A 15091-nucleotide genomic window follows, 5' to 3' on the forward strand; every position below is an offset into this window, starting at 1 on the left:
AATCAGGATGCTGTCTTAAGGAATTATGGAATATTACTAACGTCTTACAGGTGGACATGTTTTGCGGTTGTTGTTTTTTTTTTGTTTTTTTTTTATCTCTCTGCACAGTGTTACAATCAGCAAGTTTGTAACCCCACTAAAGAAACCAAATATTTCCTTATGCATATTTTCAGTTCTGCAGTGCAATTAGAGACAGGAAGTGCTCTTTATGACTGTTACAGTATCAATTTTCCAAACGTATAAAACTAATTCAAGCATGACAGACTTCTCCACCATGAAAAAAACCAAAAAAAAAAACCTTCAGAAGTGAGGGAACACAACGAAATATTATAGAGACCATATTAAAACCGGCGAGACAATAAACTATTTTATCTTAGCATCTAATTATCTTTTCACTGTGCATTTGTCTAGACATTCTTAAAGTTTTAGGAAACGAGGTGAAAAATATTCAAGATTTATAAGCTACCATTTCAATATAGCGATAACGAAGAATTAATACATTTTATGAAAAACAGAAAGAATTAAAGTTAATTTTGCCTTATATGGTTTTGAAATGAAAGGTTTTATTTAGACGTGGGAAATTATGACTAAGGACACAAAAAGGCCATAGAAAACGCGCGTGGTGGCGGTAGGTACTGTAGCAATCCTATGGTGTAAAACATATCTCATTGCAAAGTATAGTTTCATTAAATAAAATTTAAAACAAACATATTCAAGCTTATAATTATATATGTGTTTATATATATATATATATATATATATATATATATATATATATATATATATATATATATATGTGTGTGTGTGTGTGTCAGATCATGTCATATGCTACTGGTACCATGTAACTCAGTACTACCTGCCTCATGGTCGGGTCACCGGCGACTAAACTGGTTCCCCCACGAGACTTGTTTGGTGAGGAGGGCGGCTAGTCTCCCTGGAGGATTAGAAACAAGACCTTCCAAAGGGCGAATGAACTCTTTTTCTGGGTCAACGGCCAACTAGCACCGTGTATATTTGTGTGTGTGTATATGTGTATTGGGGTGGAGAGGGCTCCCGTAAGCCGTGGTGAAGGCAACCTTTCTAGGAGAAGCAAATCTCTGATTTAAAAAACCATAAAGCGGGAGACCAGTACCCGCATTAAGCTGGTCTGCAGTTTTATTTGTTGCTGGCTATCTTGCTCTTGCTTGTTGCTGGATCTCAACATTTTGAACCGAGAGAGAGACTTAGCTGTCGTACAAAGCTAAGACTCTGTAACATCATCTTTGTATAGATACTCCCTCAGGCATTTGGGCTCATGGATTTTAAATGTCTGAGGGAATGGCACTCGTCTGACAAGACGTTGCAATCATCATCATATATATATACATATATATAAAAAATTATCAATATAATTTATATGCAATTATATGAATTATTTCATGTGTCCACATAAAATCTCATGAAGAGGTGTAATATATTGTGTATTTACTTCAACAGTGCTAACTGGGTGAGTAGAGATAAGTAAACAGTTATGAAAATACTAGCTATTAAGTTGTACAGTATCTTACGGGTCTCATCTCTGTAAGAGCATTTTAGCCTAGCGTTTACTTACCAGATTTTTGTAGTTTCAGTGCCATGTGTTTATATAACTATATATACAGGGTGTACCAAAAAGGAGCTGAATTGGTCAAATATAAGATAGAATAACAGAAGCGGAAAACTAGCGAACGAAAACTTCAGAGAATCTAGATAAAGCCTAACCAAGTCATTATGAATCGGTTTACCACGTAGAAGCGAATATTAATTGTATAGTGGTACTTTCGGTTGAATTCAAATTTCAAATCCATCAGCTTCTTTTGGGACACCTTTATGTATATATATATATATATATATATATATATATATATATATATATATATATATATATATATATATATGATGTGTTGTTGACGATTTAACGATATTAACAACTTCAAAACGCTGTTGTTTTATGTTTTTTCCCCGCTACATTTTTTCAAGAGCTATAACTCTTTTTGTTATTCATATATATTCACACGCACACACACACACACACACACACACACACACACACACACACACACACACACACACACACACACACACACACACACATGAATCGCCGTTTACTTTTGGGGACGTATTATTTATTTATTTTTATTATTAAATATTACGTGCATAAAAGCTATACCCGTGGACATGCATGTTTCTAGCTTTCAGCCGCCATCAGCATATATATATATATATATATATATATATATATATATATATATTATTATTATTATTATTATTATTATTAGGAATGGTAATAAAAAAATAATAAAAAGCATATTAATTAAATACAACTGAACAATGACTGAAACACACGCGCCTTGGCTTCGGTACATCTTGCTGAAATCAAAAGAATGGAGAATCTCTGTCAAAACCCGGAAAATGTATAATAGACGAACGAACAACGCGTGAATACAACGAAGACACGACACACGATGGTAACGTTGTAAAGTTAATTTTATTATAAAAAAATTAACTATGGTAGGGGGGGGGCGAAATTAAGTAAAAATAAAAAAATAAAAAATTACGAGGCCGTGGAAGGGGTATCTTGATCTACTATCTAAAAATGCCGACGAGAAATATAATATCGATATAACAAAATATATCAATCCAAACAAAACAATGGCAAATTGAACTCATTAACTTAATATAAGAGAGAGAGAGAGAGAGAGAGAGAGAGAGAGAGAAGTGAGAGACGACTTACAGTTTTCATTTTTCTTTTCTCTTTTCTACGTGAAGTTAAACCACCATTTTATTCGTCCTGAACAACCGTTCGTAACATGCGATATATTCTTTATGTATTTTCATCCACCGTTTTAGTTATTCTCCGCCGCATATCTCTAGGTGCGCCATATTCCGCCCTCATTTTACAGTCGGCATTATGTCCTTTCTTTCGCTGTTGATGGAGTTTCTCCCCGGAATTATCTCCTTTCGTTTCGGTTTGTCGCAATGGGAATTTTTCACGTCCATCCGGCTCAGTAAAACAGCGGAGATTCTGTACCAAAAAGTCTCTTTCCCCCCTTTTTCTCTCTTATCAGTACTCTTCTTACTCTCCTCTTTTTTCTGGGTTCGCTTAGCAGAGGTCAGAAAACGTGTCGCTAACCGGGTCACCTGCCAACTCGCTAGCTTGTCTCCTGAACGTCTTTCTCACTTCTCTCTCTTTCTTCTATACTCTCTATTTCTCATATACCCCTCTCTTTCTTGTATACTCTTTTTTCTTTCGTGTTCATTTTGCCGCGGCGATAAAAATAAAAAAAATAGCAAAAATAAACAAAAAGAAAAAACAACGGTACATTTTCAGTTGAGTTAAAACTTAATTTTTAAATTTTCTTTAAATACATAATCCAATTTAAGGATTATGTCACATCACCCCACCAAAACAAGTGAGGCTATTTCACGACATTTCGGGCAAGTGGTACAGGCAATTATCACAATCATCGTGGTTTCCACCGCCTTGCAAAACGCTAAATTGAGTGGGAGTGTCTCCAAGTATTTATCTGACTTTATAAGTATTTTATCTGACTTTATAAGAATTTTCATGTGAACGTAAATTATTTCTATTAATTTTATTCTTATAACTCTCACTATCTTCATCATTTTCGTCGCTTGGTGTATCTTTATAAAAAAACACGTCCATAGCTGCCGTCATCATTTTCTTCCTCGTCCTCCTTACTATCGTCATATACTACATCTCCATCTTTACTCTTGTTTTTCTATTGCTTGGCCATGCAGTGTTATTAAATTACATACTTTCATAAATCAGAGTACATTTTCTGTAGGCTTATTTTGTTCCCAATCAACGACGGGTACTGTTGCTAGTATATATATATATGTATATATATATATATATATATATAGTAATTTATAAAATATATATGCCGATTAAGCTACACTGAATATTATGCGTTTCATCCATTCGTCAGGCTTATGCGCGAATTCTGTGGTTGTTTCTCGTTTTTATATATGTTGAGGATTTTAGTTAGCCAATCAGCTTTCTAGTATCCACCGCGCCCCTTCCTATCAGCCAATGGGCCTGCATTTTATCGAACAAAGGATCTGTTTTAGAACTAGGTTAGTGGTTTAAGGCAGACGAAGTTCCTCCTTTCTTTCTTTTTATATATATATATACATATGTGTATATATATACATATGTGTATGTATGTGGTTGTGAGTAAATGAAGTAGTTATATATATATATATATATATATATGAATGTATATACATATACCACTATATACCTTCTGTCAAAATGACAAAAATTACTAACCCTCCACTAGTCGTTGCACTAACATTTATAGAAAACAAATCTGAATTAGTGAAGGTAAAAGAAATAAGGAAGAAAAGAAGGGTGTCTAACTTTAACAGTTTATAAAATAAAATAAATATGCATGAATCAGTATAAAAACTAGAAAAAATCGGGGAAAACGTTCCTTTACGTACTTATTGTTTGCTTAATCGATTCTCATAAAAAAACTAAAAGTAGATTTGCAAGGTATTTCATCTATTTGCTCACTTTTGTGTAACGGGACGGATTTTTGGACAGAAATAAACACATATTGTTCTTCATTTTTTTTATAGTGGTTTTTCTTTTTGGGTAACCGTGTTTTCCGTTGAGGAGGCTGGATATTTTTTATTTGCAAAAGATTCGATGATTGGATAACTAACATCTGAAAACCTGAAGAGAGCGAAAGTACACTTTACACAAGTTTTTGAGCCCGATAGAGAAATTCAGGACCGGCTTTGCTGCGTGGAAAATGCACATAATCGGATGATTATGATGACGATGATGATGACGACGACACTGCTGCTACTGCTCCTGCTGATACTGATGATGACGATGAAGTTTCTTCCATTTTTTATGGCGCTGCAGATGTGTTTCCCGTATAATTCATGTTTAGATGAGAGCGAAATGTCGGCTTGTTGACTTGCGAATTCTGGTGAGTTTTCTAATTATATTTCGTTTTCGTATTGCACGGATACGAAATATGTTGCAATTAGAAGAATTCTTTATTATCCAACAGAGATAGAGAGAGATAGATAAATATATAGATAAATAGAGAAGGGGACAGAGAAAAATATAATTCTGTCAAGGTGTCGACTGTTGGCCGGCCAGACGTCTGACCTTTTAAAGAATATCGTGTTAGAGTTATAACAACTTGAGACATTTAATTGATTGCCTCCCCTTTTCCCATTGGGATAAAAGCAAGAACAGACACGCGATATTCGAAGTAATTACATATATGATGGTTATTATACATATACATGTTTAGAATACACACACATACACACACACATATATATATATATATATTTGTATATATATACTTCCATATACTTATACATATTTATACATACACATATATATACATTTATATATATTTATGCATATATTTATATATACGTATTTCTTTTCCTATATATATATATATATATATATATATATATATATATATATATATTAGTTATATCTACCAATCTCCTTCTTTCTACAGATAGATGAAAAAAATAGATATTGCCATATTAATGGTTTCATTTCCAAGACGCTAAAAGTCATCGACGACTTTCCATATGTACGACGTGCATTAAACATGTTTTCTAGAGTTTTTGTATAGGCATTTAAAATTGTCCTGAACTCTTGAAAATTCATTATGTTATTGCTATTCATCTTATGAGATGACTGGCCAATTATTTTGATTTTTAGTTTAAATAGACAGCTATAGCAGGAATTGGAACACATCTTACAAAAGCTTGATTGCCACAACTGATGAATTTCAAAAGTGCAATCTAGATGTAAGGACACTTTAGAAGACCTATACGCAATAAAATTTTGTTGTGTAGTAGGAAAAATGCAACAAAGACGTATGGAGTGCTTCAAAATGCTTTTAGACCATTGTGCATGAATCGAGCGTCAGGTTTCTTGTGGCAAAAGAGATTCAAGGAAGGCAGAGAGTCTGTGAGGGATGATGAGAGGTGTAGGATGAGTAAGGAAGTTAGAAAACCAGAGTTGATTGGCCAAATAAAGATTTTCATGGATAAGAATCATCATGTGTCTATAGAGACAATAAGTGCACCGTTTGATGTCAGTGTGGGAACTGTACACAAAATTATTCGCGAGGAATAGGAGATGCAAAAGATTTGCGCGAAGTTTGTCCCAAGGTTGCTTCATCCTTGTTACAGACTATTTGATCAAGAGGAGCATCAAAACATTTCCTATAGTTCAAACCTTGCTCTCTGTGACTTTTGGTTATTCCCTAAGCTGAAGGAAAATTTTAGAATCTGTCGTTATGAGACAATTAAGGAGATGAAAGAGGCTGCGCTGATGGTAATTGACACTCTCACAAGAGGACGTCTAGAAGTTGTTCCTATTTACAATGCCCCCTCACCCCGGGACAGAGTTAGACACCAGGGTCGTATTTTAACGTGGAGAAAAGGAACAAAAATAAAAATTGTCTCAGTCGTGAAGGATTTCCCCTCCACTGACAGAGAACAAGAAATTGAAGTGCAGAATCTGAAGAACAGATGGTATTTATTTGCTCCCCCACTGAGCAAATTAGGCACAAGGCCGTTTTTAATGTGAGGTAAAAACCAGCTCCCCTAAAAGTAGGCAAAAAGGGGGCACTCTGGTTACCAAAAATAATAATTGTCCCAGTATAGAGGGTTTCCCCTCCATTGACTGGTACAAATTATCTTAAGTGCAGCATCTGAAGAACAGATACTACACTTTGATCTTGTCCCGAAGGCCAAGTTAAGAAATTCTTGGAACGGTAAAACAAGTGCATTGCAACTAGAGGAGATTAATTCGAAAGAAATTAGAGTTTCATGTGTGTACTACCAATAAAATGCGCATAGGAAAAAAGTATGGAAACTTTTTGAATGTATCTCGTATTTCATATCTTTCTACTAATAAAAGGTACTTTATGTGTGCCTATGTGGGTCTGAGTATCTTCCCCATAGACTCTGATTGGTAGTTTTTTTTTTAATTTCACACCAATGTACTTTATGCATCTGGTAGTGTTCTTAGATATGTTTCATATCAGAATGCCCCGATAAATATAAAAAAAAAGTAAAACAAATCTGATTAAAGACGAAACAGTCTCATTTTGACCATCATTATACAACCTTTCATCACAAATGCATTTGAGAAGTTTTATAACCGCACACGCAGATAAGGGATGTGTTAATTAAAAGAAATAACATGCAAGTAGAATATTTTAAAAGATGCGGTTGGTTTTCGACATCAAAATAATTATTTTGAGACAAAACATAGCCGTTATATTAAACATGTGGTACGATTATGCCATGAAAATATGTTTTCTTTTTACTGCAAACTAACCATAACCATCAGAATTCAAAATATGTGATGCGTTTATGAAATGGAATGAGTGGCTTTTTTCTTTTATGTTTTCTTTTTAAATCTCGATAAATCTAATTTGAAGTTCTGTTCGGTTAGCCTAAGATTGCTGATTAAAGAAGATAAATTGTACCTATTTACAATGCCTCCCCAACGAGAAATGGAAGTGCCGCATCTGAAGAACAGAGTATTTATTTGCTCCCCCACCGAGCAAATTAGGCACAAGGCCGAGCTTTAATGCGAGGAGTGAAGGGGAAATGGGGACCAACTCCCCGGGGAGTAGGGGAGCTGGATAGTAACAATTGGTATGAAGGGTTACCCTTACATTGACCAAGGTCTTATATGTGGGGTTTCCCCCACATATGGTCTTTGCTTGCAGTATCTGCCGGAACAGATACTACACTTTGATCTCGACCCGAAGGCCAAGATTAATTAAGACTAAAGGAGATAAATTGTAGAAGGGTTATTTGTTTTAGATTTTATGAATGCTGATTAAAGAAGTCTTCACGGAGATTTATTTAAAATGAATCTAAAGATCTAGCTTATATAAAGTTAAAGGAATGATTATATTCTTATGTATGAGAGACTAATGTCTTTAGTGAATTTGTTAATATCTTTTTCTTGCTGGTCTTTTTCGAACATTTAATGATACCATTAAACGCGTAAACAGACAACGTAATTGTTATATACACACAGGCACACACACACAGACACACACACACATATATACTTTTCCCTTATATATCATATATACATACACACACATATACATATATATATATATATATATATATACCGATAATATATATATTGTTCCATTTTTACCTCAAGCAAGGTAAAGTGCCCCTTTTATGTAGGGGGCTACTATCGGGAGGCATAAGTTGCAGGGATACTATGTGGGGAGTTGAAAAGCAAGATGTTCACATTACACTTGACCTTCTGCATGTCAGTACAGTCGAGAAAGCAGGAACCCGAAAGGGAGTTCCAAAGTCTAGCAGTTCTGGAGAATAAACTATTAGAGTAAAAAGTTTTCCTACCCCCAGGATCTCTTCTGTGTAGGGATAGGATTTTGCTGATTGTCGAATTTGTCGGTGTTATTTACGTCGAAGGAGTACAAGAGCTTGTGGTTCGTCGGAGAATTCACCAGTAAACTACTTGTAAAACAGGCAGAGGGATGCAACATTTCGTCGATGGGACATAGGTTAAAGCTTTGACGACAGTTTAGGACCTATCAATTTGGCGAGTCTCTTTTGAACCCTGTACAGGAGCGAGAGACTAGTAGCAAATGCACCAGCCAAAATATGACAACAATACTCCATACATGGACGAATGGTGGCCTTGTAAAGGTACAGGATAATTTCAGGCGCAAGTAGCCTTACCTTCTCCTTTCCCATATATATATGTATATATATATATATATATATATATATATATACACACACACACATATATATATATATATATATAGTAAGTTATAAAAATATATAAGTCAGTTAAGCTACACAGAATATTCTGAGTTTCATCCACGCTAGGGTTCGTCGAACACTAGCATGGATGAAACGCAGAATATTCTGTGTAGCTTAATTGCCATATATCTTTTATAACTTACTACCTGGCTCTACCTAGGTATTGAACACTTAAAGTTTACGCATAAAATAATACTTTCGTATATTAATTTATGTGATTAATTGAAATAGTCATATATATATATATATATATATATATATATATATATATATATATATATATATATATATATATATATATATGTATATATATATATATACTAGCATGGGCGCTCGGCGTTGCCCGGGTGTTTGGATGTGTATGCTGAGCAAAAAAAAAAAGTGGTAGTAGGAAGGTAGGCTCGAACCCGTACCACAAAGGAGGAAAAGAACGGGGTAAAACCTAACGTTTATGCTGTTACGACCAACGCCAAACCGGAAGCAACATTTTTTAAAATTAAGACTAGACAATCTAAAGGAGAGGATAACTTTAAAAAATATCGGCGAAAAAAGTGACCCCCCCCTGTAGAAAAGTGCCTAGTTGAAGGGGAAGATATTAATGTTTTTAGCCAATTTTTCGATATTTGTCGTATGAAATATCGATCTTTAAAACGATACTGATCTTGGTAAAATCCGTCGCCTCTATTGAAAGTTTAAGGCAGACATGCAAACAGACATACATACATACATTTATATATTGGTAACTAAATATTTTCAACCCAAACTGATGAAAAAGCTTGCCCTATCTCTGAATACCCTTCATGTAAAATGTTAAATATTTAGACCAGAAATTGTCTGAGTAATTTGGAAGAGACCGAAAAGGTCAAATTTTTTAACTTTGACCCCTATTATGGCCCCTTAAAATTTATTGTTTTGGGCTCAAATCAAGTTATTAAGTTAGATCCATATCCAAAGAACCTATATCTAAAATTTCAAGTGCGTAGACCCAAAATTGTCGGAGGAGTTTGGTAGATTTCTCAAAGGTCAAATCGTTGAACTTTGATCCCTTAATCGCTAAATTTCTAGCCAAAAACTAATCACATCGATTTTCCCAAATCTCAGTAACCTGTACATCAAATTTCGAATCTGTAGACTGAAAATTGACAGAGTTATTGCGTAGGGAAATGTACACAGATACACAGACACACAGACACATTCACACACACACACATATATATATATATATATATATATATATATATATATATATGTGCGTGTGTGCGTGTGTGTATTTTCGTGTGTGTGTACATGTATTAAAGACTTGCTAGAGCATACTCGCTAAAATTTCCCAGCTTAGATTATAGCAAGAAAACATAAAAAATGAAGTTTTATTACTTTCTTAAGAGGATGTTATGCCTCAATATCTCTAGGTATTTACATAAACGTTCATTTTTCTTATATCAATCATTCTCCATAAACTCACTGCATTATTCAGCGTTGCATTACACAGTGGCGTTTATTCTATATTTTTGTACGTCGACAAATAAAAGTTTTTTTTCGATGTATACATGGAGATCTGAAACTTAACCCTTAAACTGGCACATCCCAAGACAGGATGTACAAACTCAGGTCAAACGTACTTTCCGTGCACCGAGCATATCTGAGTAATATCTTTATGTATATATATTTTTTGCAAATGACAGTTTTCAATTAATGAGACAATGTATAGAAAAAGCGACCTAAGAAAAAAAAATGGTCACTGAGTTCGAATTTTATGTAAAAACTGGAACATGAAGAGATTCTAACTCTTAATGTATTTCTTTTTTTGTTTACTTGCCTCTCCACGAGAGCAGAGTTAGAAATGGGTCTGTTTTATTATGTGGTGGGAAACCAACTTTCCCCCAAAAGTGGACTCTGATCAGTGACAAAAAATAAAAAAATATATATATCAGTCCTTTAGGATTTCTCCTACATTAACCGAGACCCAAAAAGTGTAGCGAAGCATCTGAAAAACAAATACTACACGTTTGCCAAGAACAACAGAAAAATTTACTTCGCCAAAAACAAAAAAGAAGTTTCTTTATATTTAACGACGAAATCTATATTTGAACATTTCGAATTTCCAACTATCAATTTACTGTGAAGAACTGTTCAAGGCGCATGGTAAAAAATTGGTTATAAAACGAAGCCGAGCAATAAATTCAACAATTTCGAAATTGCCAACCAACTTCATGACACAGTTGAATATGTTATTTATCTTTATAAACATCATTTGCAAGACTTGTTGGACGCATTCTAAAAAAACACAGCGGCCATTTTTATTCTAGGTCGTTATCTCTACACTTGACCCTGACTTGGGTCGTCTACAAAAAATCACATTTCACTTATAAGATTAACGTTTCTCTTTTTTTGTTGTATTTATGAATAATTGGACTCTAAATACAAATAATAAAATGAACAGCGACTACTGTTTGATCACAGGTAAATTTTTATAGCTTACCAGAAAGTAGAATTTAAAACAATAGTTCTTACCTGTATAATACAGTTCTTTTTTTACTGCGCAATCTTTCGACTGGAAAAGAAAGGAAAAACACTCCGTCAGTAAACATGATAATCACAATAAAAGACTCCAGTCGATAAAATAATACTTTTACATATATATATATATATATATATATATATATATATATATATATATATATATATATATATATATATATGTATGTGTGTGTGTGTGCGTGTTCCGTTGAACAGCAGGGATAATTCCTGTTTGCTACTTTTGCGATCCATTTTTTCCTTTTGTCGGGTCAATGTTCGACCGTTCGAAATATAAAACTCTGGATAGGATTTACAAAAGCAGGTCAACCGACGTCTCCGCGTACTGCGCATATGTGATTGGACTCTTTCATCTTTTTTTTTCTTTTGAAAACACAGTTTTCCATTTTTCCATTAATGACGGGAGGTAATATGTAGATACCTAAAATAAAAAAAAATGGCCGCCGAGCTCGAATTTTATGTAAAAATTGGAACTAAAGGAAATCCTAACTCTACATATAGATTATATATATATATATATATATATATATATATATATATATATATATATATATATATGTATATATATATATATATATATACATATATATATATATATTTTTTTAATTTTCACACTTTTGCACAGAGTTTCCCAGCTATAACCAAAATATAAAGTTTCGCATGGGTTCGAATACCAATATATGAAGTTTCATGCCCGTATACCACAAACTGGCAGAGAAGTTTAGTAGACAAAGTTTTATAAACAATATATATACGCATACACAAATATATATATAGCAACAGGCTTGTGTTTACTATAACAATTTTATGCACATATTACACAAATATAAATCATATAACATATCTGCATGGATATAATTACACGTTAACTAAAGTTAACTAAAGATGGTCATCCTATAAGAAAATCGAAAAAACAATAGGGGATTAATTAAAATGATTATTTAAAAGAATATGTCAATTAGCTAGATAATTTTGCAGATGAATGCAATTCCACGATTCATATATAACAAAGTTGTATTTTCTTTTTAAATAAATAACAAAAAGGTAGTTTAATATGAATATCAATACACAAAATAAAATAAAAAAATTATATATATATATATATATATATATACGTTTTATTTTTTATGACCGTATATTTCTGTTAAATTACATTGAAAATGTAACTTAACAGAAAGATACGGTAATAAAAAATAAAACGTATATTTGCTCTACAACAGTATTGAGCACTTTCTTCAGTTTTTTATTAATTACCGTCTCCACTATATATCTATCTATATATATATATATATATATATATATATATATATATATATATATATATATATATACAGGGTGACCCCCCCCGCAAATAAAAATCAAAAGCTAAATGGAGGCCATCTAGAACATATGCTGTAGAACGGAGGAAAAAAAAGCCAAAAACCCTAGTGTTTGGATGTGATGTTTTGAATATAATAAACTAGTTATGACCAAAGTTTCATTTCATTCGGACAAAACACTAATAAACGGGGGCTAATTAGAATTGGGTCCGTTTTTGGGCCACCCTGTATAAGAAAAATTTATTATGAAAAAGAATAAAAATAAATAAATCACAAATTATATATATATATATATATATATATATATATATATATATATTCCTATTAATATATTTATTTTATATTTCTTATGTATTTATAAGAAAAATTATGATGAAAAAAAAATTACAATATTTATTAATTTGTCAAAAGTTAAAATAGAAGATCAGAATAAACAGAATATAATTTATATATATATATATATATATATATATATATATATATATATATATATATATAGAGAGAGAGAGAGAGAGAGAGAGAGAGAGATTTAAAATAATCTACTTTTTGGCCAGTCCAGAATTTTAATTTGCACTTATGTTCGATGCCATTGCAGAAAATACAACATTTCATAAAAATAAAAGGTTTACTTATCATGACTCCAGGCAGACTCACTCCATATTCAGAGTGTTTAATCGAGTTAGACAATACATATATATAATGCAAACTCCTTCACGATACACTATTTTATTTAGTTCAATAGGAGCCAACACCAATTATTTACACATATAACCTGTACGGATATTTTTGACTTGCACTCATATAACCCGACGCGCCACTACCTTGGGGATGTACGCCGGTATATGAGTTTGTGTTGGGCTTTCCCGATCATGAAACGCCCCAAAAAGTTTAACAGCTAATCTGGTCATCCAGAACAACTCTTATAGGACGTCAGTTAGGCCTGATTGTCTACATGGAAACAAAGTTTGACGAGATTTTCTGGTTATTTTGTTTCAATAAGCAGTAAAGCTAATCCAGGGAGACAGGGTGCAGCCCAGGCCACGTTGTGTTTGTCGTTGTTGATCCGCGGCACATAGCATTCTCTTCGGTGTTAAGGTAGGCACTCCTCTCCTGATAGATGGTTAACTCAGGCAATGCAAACTCCTTCGTATAAGCAATAAGTAAAAACTCCAATCGCTGGCTTTCTCTTTTATAAAAAATATATACAACAAAGTTTCAATAAAATAGCACTGCCCACAGATAAAGGTATAAATAGTTGAAATTAAATCACTTCAGTGTTAACAGTTCAACAGGTGTCGTATCATCTGTGACCGAGATCGCTTCCACCTGGAGAACGGTCATCCATAATTCCGGATTAAATTTTAGTATATGGTAAACGTCGCTACAATTACGTGAAACTGATTTTTCTCCTCCTTTTTGCCTTAGTTTATCACGAACAGTTGACAGACGTGGATGTAAGGATGGAGGGAAGCCTTTGTTTCATTAATGCCATCAGCAGTGAGGATTTTTTTCGCCGCACAAAACACTATTCTCTGTTTTATTTATACAAAATACTATATGTGACGAAAATGTTATTCAGCTTGCGAGCGAGAGAGATTAATAGCAGAGTCTCAAGTCGACGTAATTTAGACGTGGTCAGGAACTTTTGGGGAACTGGCCTCAACTGCACTCAACTGGTTTCTAAAAACCGTTCTTGTATATACTTATATAATTAGGTGGATGGGTTAGGAGTGAAAATTCCCCGGTCTTAACCTACCAATCAGAGGTCGCCACAACACATTCCCCTCTCTTCTGATTGGCGCTGTGCATCTCCCGTATCGAAGTAAATTTCAATCGAATTTGTTCCCAGGCTGAGCCTCCTTGGAATTTGACCTCGGGGTCAAATACTGCTCCCGATTTTAGTCAAAACGCTTTTCATACTAATCTCCCTAAATCAATTATCTTTTTCGTAAAACAATATCATTATTAAATATTATTATCAATCCCATATCCGCTAACTGAAATTACTTTTCCTTGGTTTTGTTGCATCATCGACTAAATAAATCGTGTCAGAAAAGCAATAAACTATTGAGGATTATTTACATAATAAAAGCTCTAATTTAGCTGTAATATCGCCGATATTAATGCAAAATTTGAGCATAACAAGTGGTTGAGTCATACTCATTCAATATAGCTTGAGCGTCAAGTGTTATTTTTTTAAAGAAAGCATTTTCAATATTCTTAAACGTGAAGATACATTATTTTGCTCAGTTGATATTTTGCCTAATAAGTCCCCATTTATCAAGGGTACAACCCACCCAAGGATAAGATTAACAGACTGAATGATGATGAATGAAATTAGAAGATCGGAGACAATGAATGGAATCGATAAC

General features: G+C 33.4%; 1 protein-coding gene across 1 annotated transcript in view; it reads right to left on the minus strand.

The window, feature by feature from the left end:
* LOC145249363 (carbonic anhydrase-related protein 10-like) overlaps positions 1-15091 on the minus strand; it is a gene marked incomplete at its 5' end in the record, with an annotated part of 1273381 nt that overhangs the window by 481395 nt on the left and 776895 nt on the right. The window contains one exon of the mRNA XM_080110936.1: positions 11377-11416. Coding sequence (XP_079967062.1) covers positions 11377-11416 — 40 coding nt within the window. The remainder of the gene's footprint in view (positions 1-11376; positions 11417-15091) is intronic.

Source organism: Euprymna scolopes, chromosome 28 (assembly GCF_053919585.1).
Source record: "Euprymna scolopes isolate OS-2025 chromosome 28, ASM5391958v1, whole genome shotgun sequence".
NCBI classification, from domain to species: Eukaryota; Metazoa; Mollusca; class Cephalopoda; order Sepiida; family Sepiolidae; genus Euprymna; species Euprymna scolopes.